This window comes from Monodon monoceros, unplaced genomic scaffold (assembly GCF_005190385.1).
Source record: "Monodon monoceros isolate NGI ecotype Baffin Bay Population unplaced genomic scaffold, NGI_Narwhal_1 Super_Scaffold_11, whole genome shotgun sequence".
Lineage (NCBI taxonomy): Eukaryota > Metazoa > Chordata > Mammalia > Artiodactyla > Monodontidae > Monodon > Monodon monoceros.
Genome location: NW_021703767.1, coordinates 70,818,555 through 70,843,070, shown reverse-complemented (window position 1 = coordinate 70,843,070; position 24,516 = coordinate 70,818,555). Strand labels below are relative to the sequence as shown.

At 36.5% G+C, this 24,516-nt stretch overlaps 1 protein-coding gene across 1 annotated transcript in view; it reads left to right on the top strand.

Annotated features, from left to right (window-relative positions):
- OSBPL11 (oxysterol binding protein like 11) overlaps window positions 1–24,516 on the top strand; it is a 99,284-nt gene that overhangs the window by 53,609 nt on the left and 21,159 nt on the right. Inside the window, exons 8-11 of the mRNA XM_029214788.1 lie at window positions 2,071–2,211; window positions 5,493–5,991; window positions 8,803–8,989; window positions 15,615–15,797. Of these exons, the coding sequence (XP_029070621.1) occupies window positions 2,071–2,211; window positions 5,493–5,991; window positions 8,803–8,989; window positions 15,615–15,797 (1,010 nt within the window). The remainder of the gene's footprint in view (window positions 1–2,070; window positions 2,212–5,492; window positions 5,992–8,802; window positions 8,990–15,614; window positions 15,798–24,516) is intronic.

Here is a 24,516-nt window from a genome sequence, read left to right as displayed (position 1 = left end):
TGCATTATTAATCTGTGTCCTAGGTTCTGACCTCAAATGTAATGGTACCTTTCAGAAGGTTGGAGAACATTATTTAATTAAGATCTGTTAGTTTTTTTCCCCTCAACATTTCTCAAATGAAAAATTGTTATATTTGGAATTCATATATATAAAGAGGGATGATCAGATTTTCCCCTGTTTCATAATGAGTAAACATTCACTGGTATACTTAAACTATATTGTGCATCTGACTTAGGGTAGAAAACAGGAAATAGTTCCTGATAGACTTACTAGCCATTGAAAAGGGGAATTGAAAAACTTGCCTTTGGGATCTTTCCTCAAGGTCATAAAAACAGAAATAATTCTGATATACACAGTTGTTGTGTTTGGTCTCTGAAGAAATGAACTAGACCATTAATTGATTTATCAGAATTTGAGCTAGTAAAGATTTCTTTGTTCGAAGGAGAGAGAAGAAAAAGGAGAAAAACAAAGGCAAAAGAATAACGAGAAACCCATTCTTCTTTAACTGTGTCACCAAGTTTTGTACTTTGTTTTTAATATTTTGAGAACATTAAGTTCTTGATTTTATACCTGATTAGGATTGGTTTTCTTTGCCTGGCTACATAGAACAGATGGGCTTCTTGTTTGACAGGATTTGGTTATGGGAAGAGAAAGTTAAAGGCAGAGACATTAGCAGAATCATTTTCTTTTTAAAATCCTCATAACTTAAAATTTAATACAATACCAAAGATAATATACTCATGAAGTCTGTCTTGCACAAAGGTAATGAAAAGAGGTACCACTGAGAGAGATGGGACACCATCCCCACATAAACATGGAAAGTGACATCTTTTTTTTTTTTTTTTTTTTTTTTTGCGGTACGCGGGCCTCTCCCTGCTGTGGCCTCTCCCGCCGCGGAGCACAGGCTCTGGACGTGCAGGCTCCGGACGCGCAGGCTCAGTGGCCATGGCTCACGGGCCCAGCCGCTCCGTGGCATGTGGGATCCTCCCGGACCGGGGCACGAACCCGCGTCCCCTGCATCGGCAGGCGGACTCTCAACCACTGCGCCACCAGGGAAGCCCAGAAAGTGACATCTGATAAGATTATAGAATCTTGGGATTTGAAACTTTTATTTGTTGCTTAAATAGAAATAAGAAATTAGGTTTCTCTTAACCAGTTATTTGGAGCGAAGACCCTATTGAGATGAGAGTAAACATTTTTGGTTTATCAAGGGGTTGTTTTATTGATTGAAGAACTATGCAGAGAACATTTTGTGGCATTAAGACTGCATAAACAACTACAAGTTTTCTATACCTGCACCTAGAATTCTCTTCATCCCCAGAGTTTCTTCCTGACAACTCCAAGGATGCGTGAATATCTAAATATAGATTACAGAAGTTAGACTTGACATGTATAGTCACTTTAAAATTTTACTTTTATAGTGTTAGCTTAAAAATAGGGCAAATATTTAATTCTCAAAACATCTTAAATTATAGGTAGTGGTAGGGTCCCCTGGCAGGTAGTCAAAGCCTGCAAAGCCTAAGTTTCAGGTGAGACATTTTCACTCTTTCTGAAAAATCCTGTTTTCACAAAATATTGTGTGTTTTATGTGTGATATTTATGACAAAACCACAATATGTTCAATGTCAGTGATAATGGGTTCATTGAAGGAAATCTGTTCCATGGCCAAGTGATGGAAGTTGTATTTTCAGAAAGATTTTTGTCTGTTCTCAGATTCATTTAGGCCCAATATAAATGTCTTCATCTGATGTTTATACTTTTATTCTTTTTTATAACATCTTTATTGGAGTATAATTGCTTTACAATGGTGTGTTAGTTTCTGCTTTATAACAAAGTGAATCAGTTATACATATACATATGTTCCCATATCTCTTCCCTCTTGCGTCTCCCTCCCTCCCACCCTCCCTATCCCACCCCTCTAGGTGGTCACAAAGCACTGAGCTGATCTGCCTGTGCTATGTGGCTGCTTCCCACTAGCTATCTATTTTACATTTGGTAGTGTATATATGTCCGTGCCACTCTCTCAATAAGCACTAGTAACAATAGACTTCTGCTTTATTTTGCATCAAGGAACCTGAAGAAATAAATGCAGATGATGAGGTGCAGGATACCTGTGACAACAAGGAGGATGACCTGGGAGCTGTGGAAGAGCAACGCAGTGTTATTCTACATCTCTTATCACAGCTCAAGCTGGGCATGGACTTAACAAGAGTAAGTAATGGGATAAACAGTCTAAGGAGATCATTCGATTAGGACTATACCTATGATTGTTAATGTTGTCAGGGCTTTTTAATCTTTATGAGTTGGTTTCTTAGTTGCTTGATCAGCATTTATTTTCATAAAAAATGTGATAGGTTTTTTGTGCAACATTAAGTCACATGGCAAATAAGGACCTATAGTCTTGTTTCTGTACAAAGTAAAAGGGATCCATTGGGATACAGAATTGGAAAATCTAAAGAAAAGGATATAATCCCACAAAACCATTAAAGTCATTGATACTTCTACTTTATTCTTACTTCCCATTTTGGATAGTGTTTTGGGTATTAATCTATAACAGAGATCAGCAAACATTTTCTGTAAAGGACCAGATAGTAGATATTTTTAGCTATGTGGACATAGATCTCTGTTGGAACTATACTTGACTCTTGAACAATGTAGGGGTTAGGGTAGCCAACCCCCCCATGTAGTTGAAAATCCGCATATTACTTTTGACTCCCCCAAAACTTAACTACTAATAATCTGTTGTTGACTGGAAGCCTTACCAATAACATAAACACTCAATTAATGCAAATTTTGTTTCTATGTATATGTATTACTAGTATATACTAGACATCAAAAATGAAAAGATAATGTGAAAAATTTTTTTTACAGATATAATGATTCATGCATTGATAATGAAGAAGCAGCAATATGATTGCTTTATGGTAGCCCAGTGTAATCTGCTTCATGGTAGCCTAGCCTATACACTAATGAATGAATTGTTATAAAATTTTTATGACATACAGTATTGCAGTCATATTCATGAAACAATATTGGAAACATTGTTACATTTTTTAAAAAAACCCACATACCTGTGATAATACACAGTTTTTCTCTCATCGTGAGAGAGGTACGGTACTTTAATGTAATTCTCTGAGAGCGAGGTTATAAAACAGTAAGAAAACGAGGTTATAAAACAGTAAGAAAACTAACATATTATTCATTTTATATTACATACTACTCACCTTAAGCCTGTGTAAGAATAGACTATACACTTCAATACAAGTCTTGCACATGATGTTCTACATGTATATTTTTGTATATTTATTGGAAAAAATCCATGTATAAGTGGCCCTGCAGTTCAAACCCATATTGTTTAAGGATCAGCAGTACTCAACTCAGCCTTTGTAGTGTGAAAGCAGCCATAGATAATATGTTGGATGGGCATGGATGTATTTCAGCAAAAGTTTATTTACACAAACAGGATGCCAGATTTGGCCCAAAGGCCATAGTTTGCAAACCCCTGGTCTACAGCCTTGCTACTTTAAAAGTGTGGCCTGAATTAATTTGATAGTGAGAGCCCTTTCACTATATATGTGTATATCAAATCACTACAGTGTACACTTTAAATATCTTAGTTTTATTTGTCAATTATGCCTTAATAAAACTGAAAGAAGAAAAAAGTGTGGTCTGAAGATCAGTAGCATCACCATCACCTGAGAACTTGTTAGAAACGCATAATCTCGGCCCCCAATCTCTAAGTTAGAGAACCAGAATCTTCATTTCAGTAATATGTATATATACATTAAAGTTTGAGAAGCACTGATCTATAGTTTTTAATTTTAGGCCCATCTTCTCCATTCCCAGTTTATCAAATTAGTGTGCCTTAATTTGTTTTAACAATTAATCCATGACATTGATTTAAAAAGCCAGTAAGGTTTAAAACCTATGTATGTCAAACATTTACTACTGTGGAATTACATACTTTGAGTTACTATTGACACTACTTTGCATTAGTGTGGGATTTCAAAATTGACTTTGCGAGGTATATTTCAAATTGAGGTTTTTGAAGGTAGTGGAAGTGTATATTAAAAGGTTGTTTGATTCCAGTGAGTTACTCACCTGAAAATGCAACTTAAATAGAAAGCATTTTTCCTTTAGCATTCACTTTGAAGCATTTCAAAATCAAAAACACAGTTCTTTCTTTACTTAGACTTATAGTAATTATAGGAGGGTTTTTAAGTAAATTGATTGAATTAAGAGCCTACTAAGAAGCAGACGTTTTAGGAGTAAAGAAACCCATTTAAACATTCATATTTCATCTAACCTTAGTATTCAACTGGGTATCTTTTTTTTTTTTTTTTTTTTTTGCCGTACGCGGGCTCTCACTGTTGTGGCTTCTCCCGTTGCGGAGCACAGGCTCCGGAGGCGCGGGCTCAGCGGCCATGGCTCATGGGCCCAGCGGCTCCGCGGCATGTGGGATCTTCCCAGACTGGGACATGAACCCGTGTCCCCTGCATCGGCAGGCGGATGCCACCAGGGAAGCCCAGGTATCATTTTTATTCTAGAAATATTTTTTATATTAGTGGTTCAGAAAAGACTATTAGTTGTAAAATAGGTTAAAATGAGCAGTCAGGTAAGGAGTTTATTTGGTTATTATGGTATCTGCTGTCCCTTAGTAGATTTAGGTTTGTAAGGCATAAGAACAGTGTTGGGGTTTATGAGGCATAAGAACATTTGAAAAGAATGTTCTGTGATAATAATCCAGATGGTAAAGTCTCTCTTGACATGAATAATGAATTTAATATTGTTTCCCCACATTTGTGCATTGTTAATTGAAGAAATACATATGTATTGTGTTTATATATAAAATCATTAGCATTAACTGATCACAAATTATGAACAGCCATATAACATTTAAAAGAATGGTACTTTCTGAGCAACATTAAAGAACCTGGTGACTAAACTGCAGTCACATATACCTCCTGTCTAACAATGACACTGATACAACAGATGTTTATTAAGCCCCTCTTATATTCCAGACACTGTGCTAGGTGCTGGGGCTACAGCAACCAAGAAGGTGACTGTGGTCCTGGCTTGCATGTTGTGAATAAGTAATAGCCATTTTCCCCATTATTTTGTTCTTTTAAAAGTAATATTATAGGGACTTCCCTGGTGATGCAGTGGTTAAGAATTCCCCTGTTAATGCAGGGGACACAGGTTTAATCCCTGGCCCGGGAAGATCCCACATGCCGCGGAGCAACAAAGCCCGTGTGCTGCAACTACTGAGCCTGCGCTCTAGAGCCTGTGAGCCACAACTGCTGAGCCCACGTGCCACAACTACTGAAGCCCGTGTGCCTAGAGTCCGTGCTCCGCCACAAGAGAAGCCACCGCAATGAGAAGCCTGTGCACCACAACAAAGAGTAGCCCCTCAATTATCTGAAGATACTAATTACTGTTTTTTTGTATTGCTCTCTCTGGTTGATTTGTTGTTGTTGTTGTTGTTGTTTTAGGTGGTGCTGCCTACATTTATCCTAGAGAAGCGTTCCCTGTTGGAAATGTATGCAGACTTTATGTCTCATCCAGACCTGTTTATAGCCGTCTCTAATGGAGCTACAGCTGAGGACAGAATGATTCGTTTTGTTGAATACTACCTTACCTCATTTCATGAAGGCCGTAAGGGAGCCATTGCTAAGAAACCGTACAATCCTATCATTGGAGAAACGTTTCACTGTTCCTGGAGGATACCAAAACGCGATGTAGCATCCAGTGTCATTAGCAGCTCTTCCACCCAGGCTGTCACAAATCATGCTCCTCCATCAGAGGAGGCTTTGAGCCAGGTGGGATCAGACTGTTACACAGTCAGATTTGTTGCTGAGCAGGTTTCCCATCATCCTCCAGTCTCAGGATTTTATGCAGAATGTGCAGAGAAGAAGATGTGTGTAAATGTGCACGTCTGGACTAAGAGCAAATTCTTAGGCATGTCGATAGGTGTGACAATGGTTGGGGAAGGTAAGTAGAAAAATTATTCTCCAATTTTTAATATCAAACTATAACCTTAAATTTGGGGAAGCTAGAGAAATATTAGTTATAAATTTGAACTGCTATGTGGGGGCATATCTGTCAACAAATATAAATTCTTTTTTTTTAACTTTTTTTTCTGATTTTAAATGTAAATTATTTTTATTATAGAAAATTTAGAAAACTTAGAAGTATCAAGGAGAAAATACAAGTATCTCTAATCCCTTCATCCAGAGATAGATAAATTTAGCTAGTATTTTGTATTTTTTCTATGTGTGTATGTTCATACTTTTAGTTTTATAAAATTAGGATTCTCTCTATGTAGTTTTTTGTCCTTTTTTGCACTGGATATTCATTTTCCCAAGTTATTAATAATGCTTTAAAACATGTTTTTATTATAAACAGCACTCAAGAAATATTTTCTAGGTGAATCTATATCTACATCTTTTGTATTTCATAGGAGATATTCATAGAATATTTTAAAATATATTGCCAAACTTTATATCTACTCCAGCAAATGATTATGAAAAAACAATTTAAGGAAATACAATATTTTTTGGCTAAGAATAGAAAAAACAAATTAACAATAACAAAAATATCTCCACAGAAATCATTGCAGAGTTAATGAAAATATAATGGTCTGCCATTTTAATGTTAAGGAACACTCTCGTGCATAGGAAAATTTGTTCTAAATATAAACTTACAGTGTAAGCATGGCATAATTAAGCTTATGACCCTAACATTTTGAAATTGTGTTATTTTAGCCTTGAAGAAAATATATTATCCCCTTTTTAAGCTTTCCTCATCTTTAACTCCTGTTGTGCTGTCTTACCAATTTCCAAATGTTTCAAACTAATCAAAACTTTTATAACATTAGAAGATATTTTATTAGTTAAAAAAAAAAGTTTGTTATCTCCAGTTATAAGCTGCATCACATTAACCCTAGGCTCTTCACAAATCAGTTTACTTACTTTAGAAATGAAAAACCTGAAGCCTAGAGGTGATGGGATGTGTCCAGGATCATAGAAGTTAAGGCATAGTCGGATTTAGACCCTCATTCTTTGACACACTCTCCCCGAGGACAGTTACTCTTAACAGTTCATGGAACAGAGAATATCTGGTGATAGTATCCTCTCCCACTCCAAGAAAGGAAATACCTCAAGAAATGAGGAAAAGCATTAATATCTTAACCATGCATTGAGAAGGATGTATATGATAGTTATTTTTTGATTTGCTAGTTATATATTCATGGATTTGTCTTTTTTAAATTAAATTGCTATTGACACTCTCAACAGAAAGTAAATTAAATCAGAGAATGGAACTTCTGACAGTTTATTTTGCTTCTGTCAGCAGCCATGTTTTTATTGAAAAGTAGGGGAAAATTCTGTTTAATTATCAGATAAATGAGAGTTTAGAATACTTTGAATCTCAGTTATCCTAACTAGTCTTATTTTCCCATTCAGTAGAAACTGATTATATATTTATTAGATGTTAAATTCCGTAGTGAATATTACTTATGTTAACTATATTCCTAGAAATCAAAGATCATGAATCTAGTTTATAAGGCCAAATGTTTTTAGAAAAGTATGTGATATCCTTTCCAACTTAGAATTAATCAACAGTTATTATTAAATACTTGAAATATAACCAAGTATGTTATGTATGTCTTCTGACAGCTCCCATTATATATAAATATATCACATACAGAGCCATGTTCCTTTTCAAATGGCTCAATATTAATTGTTGCCCATTGTGAAAACTGTTAAGGGCAATACAAATTAATAGTTGGCGTTGCTTTATGTAAAGTAGACTACTTTAGAATCTCAGTCTGTCTATTTGTTTATCCTAAAAATAGACTATATTAAAATATTTATCATAATTTTTGCCCTTATTTGTGAACATTAAGAACACAGTAGTTAATGAGCATTCTTTAAGAGAGACATGCCATCATAGTTCAGACTAGTAGTACACATCCAGTTTGGTATTTGTTTTTATGGTGAACTAGGTAATGAGCTTAGGTTAGTAATGTAGCTCAAGTCTCCTTAATGTCTCTTAATTATCTAGGATAGATTGATTATTCATTTATGTAATTCCCCTTTTTTTATAATTCCCTTTTTTATATGTTTTTTAAAGCCGTCTTTATAGCATCACTTAATATGGAACAAGCCCCATTAGAATAATATTTGTTTGAAAACTACCACTTCTAACTCTTGTAGCTTCACCTTAAATACTTCAGAATTTGGCAAACAAAATTATTATGAGGACCTTAGTTTATATCATAAAATTACTTTTTTTCTTTCTTAATATGCATAGAATAGAATGAAGAACACTTTCTCCCCACCCTCGCCCCCCCCATCATACCATCTGAGATTAAGGTCTGTGACTCTATAATGTTAGATATTTAGTTATTCCAAAAACTGCTTAAATTATTAGTACTAACTAATGATCAGATCTTATAATGATACAGTATAGCATGGACTTAAATTCTGACTTAAGGTTTTATTTTACTTTTAGGAGCATTAGAGAGAACTCTTAAACAGTTTCCACTGCAACATTTCCTGGTCCCATGAACCCCAAAGGGATAAAAAAGTCATAATGAAAGTAACCTCGATTCACTATTACCAGGAATTGTTGTCAAATACAATTGTAAATGAAGCCAATTTCATCCAAAGCTAAAAGAAAATTAAGCAAAATTATGATGTTCATTTACCAGGCAGGAGAAAAACTTAATATGGATTTTTCATAGCTGTCTTTTTTTTTTTTTTTTAAAGATATTAACCACTTTTATGTTTTCACATTCAGGAATCCTCAGTCTACTAGAGCATGGAGAAGAGTATACGTTTTCTCTACCTTGTGCATATGCCCGGTCAATTTTAACTGTTCCTTGGGTAGAACTGGGTGGCAAAGTCAGTGTCAACTGTGCAAAAACTGGGTATTCAGCCAGCATCACTTTTCATACTAAGCCATTTTATGGTGGCAAACTGCACCGGTAAGAATATTTTAGTGATACCTGGCTCTTATTCTATCAGTTTGATCTTGTATTATAACTCTTTATTCTTTTTCTGCTTTGTTTTATGTGAAATGGGATTGGATTTTTATTCATGTTTATTTTTTGTTTAATATATTTGATCTTTGAAGGCATTCTGGAAATCACGATCTGGTTTTAAAATAGTGACAGATCTATCTTCTCTTGTAAACTAGAACCCTAACAAATGGACATGTAGCTTCTGGCCCAATTTCTGCCTTTAAAGGGACTCAGACTTGGATCCAGACCTCAGTAGAGGTAGTGTCACTACAAGTTAGGATGAAAATACATCTAATCATAAGAAATAGTTCAAGAAGCACAAGATGGAAGCCAATATCTTTAGGCACCAGTATTGAATGTGGCTTTGTTCTAATTCCATCTATGAATCGGCCAGTTATTATACCCCTTTAGTGGCTTGTTGGTCTTTTCAGCACTCGTCCAGATCACCCAACTCCATGAAGATAAGTTTTCTAATAGGATCCTCAAAAGGATACTGACTCTTTCCTTAAGCTTTTGATGTCTATTCTGTCTGTCCTTAAGTAGGGATAGTTTTCTTTTTCTACAGAGCTTTTATTGAAGAATAACATACATACAAAAGTATAGAAGTTGATTTGGGGCCATTTCAAATAGTGCTGCTAGAACATTGTGAATGTATGTATGAATTTCTGTTTGGTAGATACCTAGGAGTGGAATTGCTGGGCTGTAGGGAATGAAACTTTAACTTTATTACTGCCAAACAGTTTTCTTACGTGGTTATACCAAAATGCACTCTCTTCAGTCACGTATGAGACTTTCAGTGCATATAGCTATTTTACTTCTTCACCGGACAACTGGTACTCAGCAATCTTAGAAGTGGAAAGAAAGATTTATTGGCTCCCAGGCATTGAATGGCCTTAAAAAACACAGATTTCAAAAACACTGAAGCAGAGAATTAAAAAAAAAAATTACAGATCACCCAAACAAAATCACTGGAGATTGTCAGAATAGTCGCCTTTTATCCTTAGAGAAGGTTTTAATATGGTTCACACTTTGTTATATGTGCTTCTACTTACTTCTCTCACCATAGTGATCACAGGATTCAAACTTTACATTTAGAAGGGACTTTAGAAGTCACTACACCAACATTTGCTAGGTGTCTAAATCCTTTTGCATCATACCCGATAACTGATTTGTTCATTGTGTTGGTACCTTATCATTAGTACAGAACTCATAATGCATGAGGCAGCCTATTCCATTTTCAGACACCCCTTATTTATATGAAGTTAAAGTTGAAATCTATATCCCTGTAACATTCCTGCATTGGTGAACCCATTCTTCAAAGTATATAATTGAGTCAAATGCTTAGGGGACACAACTACAGTGAAAAATTTTCCAAGTCCAGCACTTTTTATTGACAATGATATTGATGAATTTCTTTTCTTTTTTTTAATTGAAGTATATTTGATTTACAATATTGTGTTTCAGCTATATAGCGTAGTAATTCAGTATTTTTGCAGATTATATTCCGTTATAGGTTATTACAAGATAATGGGTATAATTCCCTGTGCTATATAATATATCTTTGTTGCTTATCTATTTTATATGTAGTATCAATAGTTTGTTAATCCCATACCCCTAATTTGCCCCTCCCCGCTCCTTCTCCCTTTTAACTACAAGTTTGTTTTCTATATCTGTGAGTCTTGTTTCTGTTTTGCATATACATTCATTTATATTATTTCTTAGATTCCACATATAAGTGATATCATATAGTATTTGTCTTTCTCTATCTGACTTACTTCACTAAGCGTAATATTCTCTAGGTCCATCCATGTTGTTGCAAATGGAAATATTTCATTCTTTTTTATGGCTGAGTAATATTCTGTTTTTTTAAGATATATATCACATCTTTTTTAAAAAAAAAAATATATATATATATATATATATATATTTATTTATTTATTTATTTATTTGGCTGCTCCGGGTCTTAGTTGCGGCATGTGGGATCTTCGTTGCGTCATGCAGACTCTTAGTTGTGGCATGCAAACTCTTAGTTGCAGCATGCACGTGGGATCTAGTTCCCCAACCAGGGATCAAACCTTGGCCCCCTGCACTGGGAGCGTGGAGTCTTACCCACTGGGCCACCAGGGAAGTCCACGACTGTGGACTTTTTTGAAATCATTATTATTCATCATAAGGTTCCTCTCCTCTGTGAACTTTCTTGGGTTGATTAAGAGATAAAATCCCTTTTAAGGATTTCCCATATTTATTCTATCCATATGCGTTATCACATGTTGAGCCATGAGTGGGAACTTTCCCATATTTATTATGATTCAGTGGGTTCCTTTCCATTATTAAATCTCTGCTACCAAGAAGGAAATAAGAGGCTGTTAAAGGCTTTCCCACATAACATTCATTTGTATTTCTACATATGAGTTTTCTGATAGTTTTCAGTTAACACCTATTTCGTATCTAGTACACATAATGTTACCTCACTTGCATGTTCAGAATTTTCTTCAAATTTTGTAACAGCTCAACTATATGATAGCTATTCTGATTAATTTTTAAGTCTTGATTAAGTTTCAAATGTCCTTTTATAAAAACTCATTATAGTTTTGAGCTCAGGTTAATTTTTTTGTCAAATGCAAAATATCCAAACCTTTGTCCTGAATCAGTGCTTTATCTTGCCTTAAATTATAATAATAAATATAAGCTATAATTTATCATACTGCCAGGACTACCTTAATTTAGAGAATCAAAATTCATCCCCCAAATCTTACCATTGCCATGACATTTAGATGGTTCCTTGCTGCAAATATCCTGCATAGAAATTTTCTCTTGGTTTTCATACTTTGACTTTTTTAAGACTCCTGATAATTTTAGATAGATATCCTTGGTTTGTTAGTGATCAGTCATTATATTTGCCATCTTATTTCTTTGAATTTCTTATTTAAATTGGCTTCTTTTCTCCCTTCATACTTTTTTACCTATCCACAAGGCCACAAGTATTGGATCTTTTTGTTACTTGGAAGTATACTTTTGGCTGACTCCAAAGTTTCCTCATTTTTTCCACTCTGATTTCCCTTAAGACCAATGGTTTTACCTAATTTCTCATTTAAAAGATTCATATTTGAAACAGACTTCTCTATTTTGATATCTTTTCTTCTTCAATTTTATAGAATATTTTAACTAAGACTCTCTTTCATGTCTTTATTAATAACCATGCCTCCCTCCTCAGACATAGCCTAGTTTTTCCACTGCTGTCTGCAATCAAGCAGACACATTATCTGCTGTCTGCATTTGATATAAATATATTATCTTCCACTTGTCTTTCCTTACTCCCTCATTTTCCGCAACTCTCTCTGATGGAGCCAAACAGGCCTAGTTAACTATTCCTCATGTCCTTGTCCATCTCCTGATCCCATTTTCCACACTCACTTTAGGATGGTGATTTTTTAAATATATGTAACAGTATAATGTCATTAAGATTTATGTTAACTAACTGCTAAGTGGCATACTTTTCTGCACACTGAAGATATAGAAAAGTAAAAAGACGATCTCTGCCTAAGGTTTTAGTCTAATATTAGAATGCAGGACCCTATCTTTGGAAAGCATTTATAAGGCTTTTAGGAAAAACTCATGTATAATAGACAATTAAAAATAAAGTCTGTTATTATAGTAACCATAGTGATGGAAAAGGACAATAATGCTGTGAACCTGGGATTAGGTAATTATTGTACCCGAAAATACTCTTCTGCTAAAGTAAAAAGAGCAACATGATGCTCAACGTACTTCTTATTGTCTGATAAAGGACGCCTATCACTTTTTTCAGGAGAGATAAACTACTTTCCTGGTATTAAATTTTGAAGGGATTTGTATCAAGTATTCTTATGTAGTGGCATTGAGTAACATAATAGAACAATGTCTTTAGTTCTGCATAAGATGTAATTCCCTTCATGTGGTATTTCTTACATATACATCAGTAAAACCCAAAGCTGAAGTCTTAACTTTCAATCTTTAAGTAAAATTTTTCTGTATGAAGCCAAGTTAATATATCCAGTGATTTTCTGGTATTCTAAATAGCTATAGAGACAGGGTCTAGATAATCTAAAACATCAACTTGAGGACTTCCCTGGTGGTCCAGTGGATAGACTCCACGCTCCCTATGCAGTGGGCCCAGGTTCGATCCCTAGTCAGGGAACAGATCCTGCGTGTCGAAACGAAGATCCTGCACACAGCAACAAAGATCCTGCATGCTGCAACTAAGACTTACTTTGCGTAGCCAAATAAATAAGTAAATATGGAAAAAAACAACAACTTGATGTCGTTCTTAGAAAGTGAGACAGTAAATGCCTTATCGGTTATCAGTTATCCTCACTTTAGAGATGAGTAGGATGGCAACTTAAAATTTAACTCTTTGGTAAGTATTTTAAAGGCAGCGTATTTCATATCATTATTTGATACAAGACCTAGATTTATATGCTTTAGATATTTAGATATTCATTTACATATTGTCTGTGATTGCTTTCCTGCTACAGTGACAGAGTCAAGTTGTGACAGAGACAGCCTGGCCCACGAATCCTAAGATATTTACTTTCTGGTCCTTTATAGACGTTCACTAACTCTGCATTAGACTGTTAAGAAGAATTGTTATAAGCAAAATGAGGCAAGGCCCTTCTTCCTCCTTATGCTCCTTTTGCAAGTTCCTCATGGCCTGCCTCTAGCATGTGCAATTCTTGTTCCTGCCCCAGTTCTCATCACGATGCTCTTGCTGTGTGTAGCTGCACTAAGCAGCAAAGACCCCGTGTAACCCAGCACGCATGGACAGGGACCTAGGGTTTGTTACTTTTTAAGTGGAAAGGCTTGTGAAGGAGATAATGATAACTTGAGAGATTGTGGCAGTAAAAGAAAGATCAAGTGAGAAACGGATTATTATTCCTCAGTTCACAGAATATAGTTCTGGGTATATGTGGTTGGAAGATGGAAGAGGTAAGTGTTCAGTGTCATCTCTTCATATCATGTTTGGTTACAGATAAATTTTCAAGGAAGGAAACAATGTTGGCAAGTGGGATCAGAGAGGAGACATGGATGTCACAAAAAACATTCAGTCAGGCAAAAACCCTTAGCAGTGTAGTTATTTAAGTTCAAACGCTTTGAGGTATAACCTAGAGTTCCCACTCCTGCTGTAATCAAGCAGACTTGTAGTCACGGTGTTCTTTGTGTCCAGTGAGCTACAATTATGCCTAACGTTTAATTTTGGATGTTTGGTGTGCTCTTGATTCCAAACCCTCGTACACCTTGATCTCTAAGATCTGGCTCATTTGCTTATTGGCTCCTACACCTCTGCCTTGAGCTCTGAATTTGTAGACCATTCACTTCTCCTGCTTAAAAACTATGGACTCCCTAAATTCAACTACAACCTTCTGGTTCCCAGGCCCTTGGCTTATATCTGGCAAATGCTATTTATGGTTCCTGAGCTGTCACCTGAACCTGGGCTTTGGTCCTTTGGATTCCCCCACACACAGCTTTTTTTAATATTCATTCATTTTATATTTTGGCTGAGCCTGGTTTTAGTTGTGGCATGCGGACTTCTTAGTTGCGGCATGCATGTGGGTGGGACCTAGTTCCCTGACCAAGTATCGAACCTGGGTCCCTTGCATTGAGAGCATGGAGTCTTACCCACTGGACTACCAGGGAAGTCCCTGGATTCTCTTTTGAATCCACATAAACCGTAATCCCTGGCACACTGACCAGAACCTAACATTTGCCCACTATTCTTTGAGTTCTGAACCTCTGTCGAATCTGACCCTGTTGTTGTTTGTGTCCGACAGTGAACATAAAGTACTTCATTAAAAATAATTAGACCTGTTTCTATTCCAGCCTTCATTTGAGCTGGATCCTGTCTGTCTGTTGATAATCCAGCCAGATAACTCTTCATTAAACTTTCAACAACATTACTGCTTGAGTTCTCTGAGTTTTGTGTAGATAGTGATCAGTTTTGTATACCAGTGCTCTTTCTGTCAAGAGAATTAACAAATGTTTAATGTATCTTTTATTTTTTTCTACCTCTTACTGATTTGTCTGGTTTCTATATTTAATTTAAAATTAAGCTTATGTGGTTTTATACAGAATCTGTATATCCAGAATTTAAAATATAGGGACTCTAAACTTTTAAATAGGACTAGTTTGAAAAAAAGTTGAATAGACTGTAGTGTTGTAACATTTTTATTCTGTAATAAAAAAGAAATGTTAATGTTTTTCATATTCCTAGTTTTAATATTATAATGGTTGTTTATAGCAAGCATTTAAAATACCACACTTTGTGATGATTTATGGTAACTAAGTCTCCAGTTTGATTCCTAGTATTCTTTCTCAAATTAAATTGATGTTATTTGAAAAAATTATCTAGGAAACTACCACGGATTTACAAAGACTTTGTAACTGACAAATTGACTTGTAATTGTAACTGAATTTGGCGCTGACAAATTGAAGTGATATGTGTAACTAATTTAAACAGAATTCACAAAGTACATTCTGGGTTTCAGAATTCCTAAGAAATAAGCAATATTACTTACTAGAGCATATCTTTTTTTTTTTTTCTGTCTGCTTCTAGGGTTACAGGTGAAGTAAAGCACAACATCACCAACACTGTTGTATGCAGAGTACAAGGGGAATGGAATAGTGTTCTTGAGTTCACTTACAGCAATGGAGAGACAAAGTACGTGGACTTGACTAAATTGGCAGTGACAAAGAAAAGAGTAAGACCTCTGGAGAAGCAGGACCCATTTGAATCCAGGTATGTCATCCTTGCATCCATCCAGGAAAGAGTCAGAAACTCTGGATCTTGATCTAAGCCTTTTCACTAACTTCCAGCCCTGGGCAAGTCACTTCACGGCTTTGCATCAGCTTCCTCATCTATACATTGAAAGTATTGGTCTGATCTGATGCTCTTAAACCCCGTACCAGCTATGACATTATGTGATACATAGTCACATTTTAGTAAAAATAAAACATTAACTGGGCAAAAATATTAACATTTAGTAGTCAAAGGATTACTATCCTTATCATAAAAACTCTTCCAAATTATTAACAAAAAGATGGGTACCCCAGTAGAAAAATGGGCAAAGACACAAAGAGGTAGTTCACAAAAATAGAAAAAAAAAATGCCCAATAAGAAAATGAAAAATTGTTTAGTGTAATTAGAATTTAAAGAAATATAAATTAAACAATAAGACAAATTCATTTTTTAAAATGGTATCTCTTTTGGAAAAAGTATGAGCGAATAGACATTTTCACATTGCTGGTTAGAGAGGTAAATTGCTACAGCCTTCCTAGAGGGTATTTTGTCAATATATGTCATAGGCCTTTAAAAGTAAATGAAGTGGATCTATATGTGTTAACAAGGTAGTCTCCAAAATGTATTGGCAGTGGTTGCTTCCAGAGAGGAATACTGGGGTCCGGGATAAGAAAGAGACTTAACGGGCTTCCCTGGTGGCGCAGTGGTTAAGAGTCCGCCTGCCGATGCAGGGCACACGGGTTCGTGCCCCGGTCCGGGAAGATCCCACATGCCGCAGAGCAGCTGGGCCCGTGAGCCATGGCCGCTGAGCCTGCGCGTCCGGAGCCTGTGCTCCGCAACGGGAGAGGCCACAACAGCGAGAGGCCTGCGTACCGCAAAAAAAACACAAAAAAACTTACTCTTCACAGAATGCCCTTTTGTACTGTTTAAATTTTATGTCACACGGAAGTATTACTGTATCAAATACAAGGAAGCATTAAACATCTTAAGATCACATAAATGAAACCAAACAATTTATAAGTAGATGTGTAAAGGGATTTAATACCTTTTAACCAAAAACTCAGATTCGGTCAAAAAATAAAACAGCAATGATTGAAAAAAATTCTTCTACGGGTGTATTTAGGATTTATTTAGGAGAGTTTGTCAAGGTTTGGTATGTGGACCCCTGGGGCCCTTGAGACCTGTACAGGGGGTCTTCAAGTTGAAAAAACTTTCATAATAATGCTAAGATATTATTTGCCTTTTTCTGTCTGTTTGCACGTGCATTGGTGATACAAAAGCAATGGTGGGTAGCACTGCTGGGCCTTAGCACCAATCAAGCAGTGGCACCAAACTGTACAAGTAGTCATGGTATTCCTCACTGCCATGCAATTTTTTTCTTTTCAGCCTTGCAATTTTTTTAAATACCATTTTCTTTTTAAAATCTGCTTGAAAAGCAGTACAGATTATTAGTTTTATTAAATCTGGAACATTGATCACCTGTCTTTTTTAATATTCTGCATGACAAATTTGAAGTGTACATAAAGCACTTGTGTTAGATTATAAAGAAGTACAGTGGTTATCTGGAGGAAGAGCACTTGTTCAGTTGTTTGAGTTACAAGCAAATTACCCTTTCTTGAAAACACTATTTTTACTTAAATGATCGACAGACAAACTAAGGCTGTTCTAATTTTAATATTGGGCAGACGTTTTCCTTATAAATGAACGATGGGAACATGGCACTTCAAGGAAAACAATTGGCAGTATTTTTTTTTTCTAAGATGTTGGGGGTAGGAGTTTATTAATTAATTTATTTATTTTTGCTGTGCTGCGTCTTTCGTTTCTGGGCAAGTGCTTTCTCTAGTTGTGGCAAGCGGGGACCACTCTTCATCGCGGTGCGTGGGCCTCTCACTATCGCGGCCTCTCTTGTTGCAGAGCACAGGCTCCAGACGCGCAGGCTCAGTCGTTGTGGCTCACGGGCTTAGTTGCTCCGCGGCATGTGGGATCCTCCCAGACCAGGGCTCGAACCCGTGTCCCCTGCATTAGCAGGCAGATTCTCAACCACTGCGCCACCAGGGAAGCCTGGCAGTATTTTTTGCTAATAATAAAATTTAAACGGAAACAACCTAAGTGCCCATTCACAGATAAATGGATAAGGAAGTTGTGAGGTATATATTTTATATATATATATATATATATATATGTATATGTATAATGGACTATTATCCAGTCCTTAAAAAGATGGAAATCCTGGGCTTCCCTGGTGGCACAGTGGTTGAGAGTCCGCCTGCCAATGCAGGGGACACAGGTTCGTGCCCTGGTCTGGGAAGATCCCACATGCTGCGGAGCAGCTAGGCCCGTGAGCCATGGCCGCTGGGCCTGCACGTCCGGAGCCTGTGCTCCGCAAAGGGAAAGGCCACAACAGTGAGAGGCCCGCATACCACAAAAAAAAAAAAAAAAAAGATGGAAATCCTGCCATTTGTGATAATATGGATGGATGCTTTATGTGAAGTCAAGTCTCAGAGAAAGAACAAATACTGTATGATCTCATTTACATATGGAATCCAAGGGAAAAATAAAAAACACTGCACTGTTGATGGGAGTATAAATTGGTGCAGCTGCTATGGAAAATAGTATGGAGGTTCCTCAAAAAACTATGTACTCCTATGTTCACTGCAGCATTATTTATAATAGCCAAGATATGGAAACAACCTAAGTGTCCATAAATGGATTAATGAATAAAGGAAATGTCATATATATATATATACACACACACACAATGGAATATTACTCAGCCATAAAAAGAATGCAATCTTTCCATTTGAGACAACATGAATGGACCTTGAGAGCATTATGCCAAGTGAATTAAGTCAGACAGATAAAGACAAATACTGTATGACCTCACTTATATGTGGAATCTCAAAAAAACAAAAACCAAAACCAAACAGCTCATAGATACAGAGAACAGAGATTGGTGTATTTCTGAAATGCCAGAGGTGGGCAGCTGGGGAGTGGGTGAAATGAATGAAGTAGGTCAAAAGGTGCAGACTTCCAGTTTTAAAATAAATGTCATGGGGATGTAATGTACAGCATGGTGGCTATAGTTAATAATACTGTATTGCATAATTGAAAGTTGCTCAGAGAGTAGTTCTTAAAATTCCTCATCACAAGAAAAAGAACTTTTTTGGTAATTATGTACGGTGATGGATGTTGACTAGTCTTATTGTGATGAACATTTCACAGTAATACAAATATTAAATCATTATGTTGTACACCTGAAACTAATATAATGTTACATGTCAACTATACCTTAACAAAAAAAATAATTTAAAAAATTCACAGAAAAGGAGATCGGACTGTGGTTACCAGAAGTGTGGGGTAAGGAGTGAAGGAATTGAATGAACTTCCAGTTATAAGATAAATAAGTACTGGGGTTGTAATGTACAACATGATGATTGTAGTTAACACTACTGTATGGTATATTTGAAATTTGTTGAGGGAGTAGATCTTAAGAGTTCTCATCACAAGGAAAAGAAGTTTTTTTTCTATTTCTTTAATTTTGCATCTATATGAGAGGATGAATGATGATTAACTAAACTTACTGTGGTAATCATTTCACAATATATGTAAGTCAGGTCATTATGCTGTACACCTGAAACTTATACAGAGCTGTATGTCGATTATATCTCAGTAAAACTGGAGAAAAAGAGACTTCGCTGGTGGTTCAGAGGTTAGGACTCTGCGCTTCCAATGCAGAGGGGTGCGGGTTCAATCCCTGGTTGGGAAGCTAAGATCTCAAGTGCCACCTGACGCGGCCAAAAAAAAAAAAACAAAACTGGAGAAAAAAGTGGAGGTTTAAAGACAGAAATCAAAAGTTTGGAAAACTTGTATCTGTCACAATAAACTGAAAACTTCCCTAGTAAAGAGTTTTCTGATGAAATTGGTGGTGAAACTAATGAATGTGATCTTTAAAATATGATAAAATATGTCAAAATCTGGAAGATCATTTTTCAGATGACCAATGCATGTTATTACAAAATTATGCATGGGTAAAAATTCCATTCAAGGTGCAAATTAGACCAATGGATTTCCATGTCACAGAGCATGAAAAATTCATTGACATTTTTCAGTTTCCACATTGCAGCTAATCTTTTAAAAACTGCTGAGTTTTAATATGGTATCAAAGAACTGAGTTATTTGAAATATCTATTAAAATATTCTTCCATTTTCCAGCTATATGTCTGTGTGAAGCCATATTTTCCTTATATACTTTAACTAAAACAATATGTATCACAATAGATTGAATGTAGAAGCAGATATAAGAATCTGGCTATTATTGAGCCAGATGTTTAAGAGATGCTGCTGTATTCTCTTTGCTAAACTTTTATTATAGATTTTGGTCTACATTCCTGGGGGTTATTGGTCTTTTGTTTTCTTTGGAAGAAAGTTTTTAACCACAAATTTAGTATCTGTAGTACCTAGGGCTATTGATGTTATCAGTTTCTTTTTTTTTTTTAATAAATTTTTTTATTTTATTTATTTATTTTTGGCTGCGTTGGGTCTTCGTTGCTGCACGCGGGCTTTCTCTAGTTGCGGCGAGCGGGGGCTACTCTTCGTTGTGGTGTGTGGGCTCTAGGCACGCGGGCTTCAGTAGTTGTGGCACGCGGGCTCAGTAGTTGTGGCTCGCAGGCTCTAGAACACAGACACAGTAGTTGTGGCGCACGGGCTTAATTGCTCCGCGGCATGTGGGATCTTCCCGGACCAGGGCTCGAACCCGTGTCCCCTGCATTGGCAGGCAGATTCTTAACCACTGTGCCACCAGGGAAGCCCTATCGGTTTCTTCTTGAGCAAGTTTTGGTAGTTTGTGTCTTTCAAGGAGTTGGTTCCTTTAATTTTTCAAATTTATTGGTGTGTATTTCATAATATTTCCTTATTCTTTTAATATGTGTAGGATCTGTAGTGGCCCCACACTCATTCCTTGTATTGGTGATAACTTCTTTTCTTGATCAGCGTGATTAAAGGTTTATTAATTTTACTTAAAGAACTAGTTTTTGGTTTCATTGACTTTTCTCTATATTTCTGTTTTCCATTGATTTCTGCTCTTAATTCCTTTTTTCTGCTTATTTTTTGCATCATTTGCTATTCCTTCTTCTAGTTTCTTAAAATAGAAGTTAGGGACTTCCCTGGTGGCACAGTGGTTAAGAATCCGCCTGCCAATGCAGGGACATGGGTTTGATCCCTGGTCCGGGAAGATCCCACATGCCGCAGAACAACTAAGCCTGTGCGCCACAACTACTGAGCCTGTGCTCTTGAGCCTGCGTGCCACAACTACTGAAGCCTGCATACCTAGAGCCCGTGCTCCGCAACAAGAGAAGCCACCACAATGAGAAGCCTGTGCAACACAATGAAGAGTAGCCCCTGCTAACCTCAACTAGAGAAAGCCCACGCTCAGCAGCAAAGACTCAACACAGCCCAAAATAAATAAATAAATAAATTTAAAATAGAAGTTAGGTCAGGGTCAGCAAACTTCTTCTTGTAAAAGGTCAGAGAATAAATATCTTAAGCTTAATGGGCCAGATAGTTTCTACCACAGCTACTCAATTCAGCCTTTGTAATGTGAAAACAGCCAGACAGGAAACGGATAGATGTTGCTATATTAAAATAAAAGCCTATTTACAAAAATGAGCATCGGACCATAGTTTGACCCCTGGTTTACATCACTGATTTTTCTTCTTTCATAATATAAATGTTTAATGCTATATATTTCCCTCTAGGTCTGCTTTATCTATATCCTGCAACTTTTGAACATTTATTTATTTATTTGTTTATTGAAGTATAGTTGATATACAGTGTTGTGTTAGTTTCTGGTGTACAGCAGAGTGATTCAGTTTATACATATTGTATATACATATTGTTTTTCATATTTTTTTCCATTATGGATTATTACAGGATATCAAATATAGTTCCCTGTGCTAGACAGTAGGACCTTGTATCTATCTTATATATATTAGGTTTTTTTTGTTTTTTTTATTTATTTTTTTTTTTTGCGGTACGCGGGCCTCTCACCGCTGTGGCCTCCCCCGCTGCGGCCTCCCCCGCTGCGGAGCACAGGCTCCGGACGCACAGGCCCAGTGGCCATGGCTCGCTCCACGGCATGTGGGATCCTCCCGGACCGGGGCACAAACCCGCGTCCCCTGCATCGGCAGGCGGACTCCCAACCACTGCGCCACCAGGGAAGCCCTATATATTAGTTTTATCTGCTAATCCCAAACTCTTAATTTATCCCTCCTCCATTCCTTTTCCCCTTTGGTAACCATAAGTAGTTCTCTAAGTTTGTGAGTCTGTTTCTGTTTTGTAAATAAGTTCATTTGTATCATTTTTTATTTAGATTCCATGTATAAGTGATACCATGTGATATTTGTCTTTCTCTTTCTGACTTGTTTCACTTAGTATGATAATCTCTAGGCCCATCCATGTTGTTGCAAATGGCATTATTTCATTCTTTTTTATGGCTAAGTAGTATTCCATTGTATATACATACCACATCTTCTTTATCCATTCATCTGTAGATGTACATTTAAGTTGCTTCCATGCCTTTTTTTTTTTATTTATTCACACTTGTGGGTTTTTTTATTTTTGGCCATGCCCTGCAGCATGCGGGATCTTAGATCCCCAACCAGGAATTGAACCCGTGCCCCCTGCACTGGGAGCATGGAGTCTTAACCACTGGACCGCCAGGGAAGTCCCCTGCTTCCATGTCTTGGCTACTGTATATAGTGCTGCTATGAACACTGGAGTGCATCCAATTTTTGAATTATAGTTTTCTCTGGATATATGCCCAGGAGTGAGATTGCTGGAACATATGACAACTCTATTTTTTGTTTTTTAAGATCTCAGGGGACTTCCCTGGTGGTCTAGTGGTAAAACTTCACATTCCAATGCAGGGGGCACAGGTTCAATCCCTGGTCAGGGAGCTAATATCCCATGTGCCTTGGGGCCAAAAAACCAAAACATAAAACAGAAGCAATATTGTAACAAATTCAATAAAGACTTCAAAAATGGTCCACATAAAAAAAAAACTTCATATTGTTTTCCATAGTTGCAGCACCAGTTTACATTCCCACCAACAGTATAAGAGGGTTCCCTTTTCTCTACACCCTCTCCAACATTTATTATTTGTAGACTTTTTGATGATGGCCATTCTGACCGGTGTGAGGTGATACCTCATTGTAGTTTTGATTTTCATTTCTCTAATAATTAGTGATGTTGAGCATCTTTTCATGTCCCTATTGGCCATCTGTTTGTCTTTGGAGAAATGTCTGTTTAGGTCTTCATCAAAGATACTGGCCTGGCTTGTAATTTTCTTTTTTGTTATTTTTGTCTGGTTTTGGTATCAGGGTGATGGTGGCTTCATAGAATGACTGGGAGTGTTCCCTCCTCTTCCATCTTTTGGAAGAGTTTGAGAAGGATCAGTATAAGTTCTTCTTTGTATGTTTGGTGGAATTTCCCAGTGAAGCCATCTGGCCCTGGACTTTCGTTTGCTGGGATTTTTTTAAAAAATTACAGACTCTATTTTACTTCTAGTGATTGCTGTGTTCAAATTATCTGTTTCTCAATTCAGTTTTGGTGGGCTGAATGTTTTTAGAAATTTGATACTGCTGAACTGAATGAATAAGCATTTTCAGAACTCTAATGGAAAACTGATGAATTCATAAAAGTGCTAACAAAAGATCAAGATGAAAAAAAATTAATTACATGGGACTGAGTGAACTGATGAGGATGATTATAATTTTTGTGACTTTCTGTTTGAATAAAAAAAAAAAAGAAACTTCTCTGTTTTTTCTAGGTTGTCCAATTTGTTGGCATATAATTATTTATGGTATTCTCTTATGGTTTTTTTTATTTCTGTGGTATCAGTTGTTATTTCTCCTCTTTCATTTCTTATTTTGTTTATTTGGGTCCTCTCTCTTTTCTTCTTGGTGAGCCTGGCCAGAGGATTGTCGATTTTGTTTGCCCTTTCAAAGACCCAGCTCTTGGTTTTATTGATTTTTCTCTATTGTTTTTTTAATCTCTATTTTATTTATTTCTGCTCTGACCTTTATTATTTCCTTCCTTCTGCTGATTTTAGGTTTTGTTTGTTCTTTTTCTAATTCTTTTAGATAGTAGATTAGGTTATTTATTTGAGATTTTTCTTGTTTTTTGAGGAAGGCCTCTATTACTGTGAACTTCCCTCTAAGAACTGCTTTTGCTGCGTCCCATAGATTTTGTATGGTTGACTTTTTATTGTCATTTGTCTCAAGGTGTTTTTAAATTTCCTCTCTGATTTCATCTTTGACCCATTGGTTTCATTTTCCTTTTTCTTTTTTATTGGAGTAAAATTGCTTTACAATGTTGTTAGTTTCTGCTGTACAATGAAGTGAATCAGCTATATGTACACCTATATCCCCTCCCTCTTGGACCTCCGTCCCCCCCTTCCTCCACATCTAGGTCATCACAGAGCACCGAGCTGAGCTCCCTGTGCTTTACAGCAGGTTCCCACTAGCTATCTATTTTGCACATGGTAGTGTATTTATGTCAAACCTAATCTCCCAGTTCATCCTACCCTCCCCTTCCCCCACTGTGTCCACATGTCCATTCTCTACAGCTCCGTCTCTATTCCTGCCCTAAAAATAGGTTCATCTGTACCATTTTTCTAGATTCCACATATATGTGTTAATATACAACATTTGTTTTTCTTTCT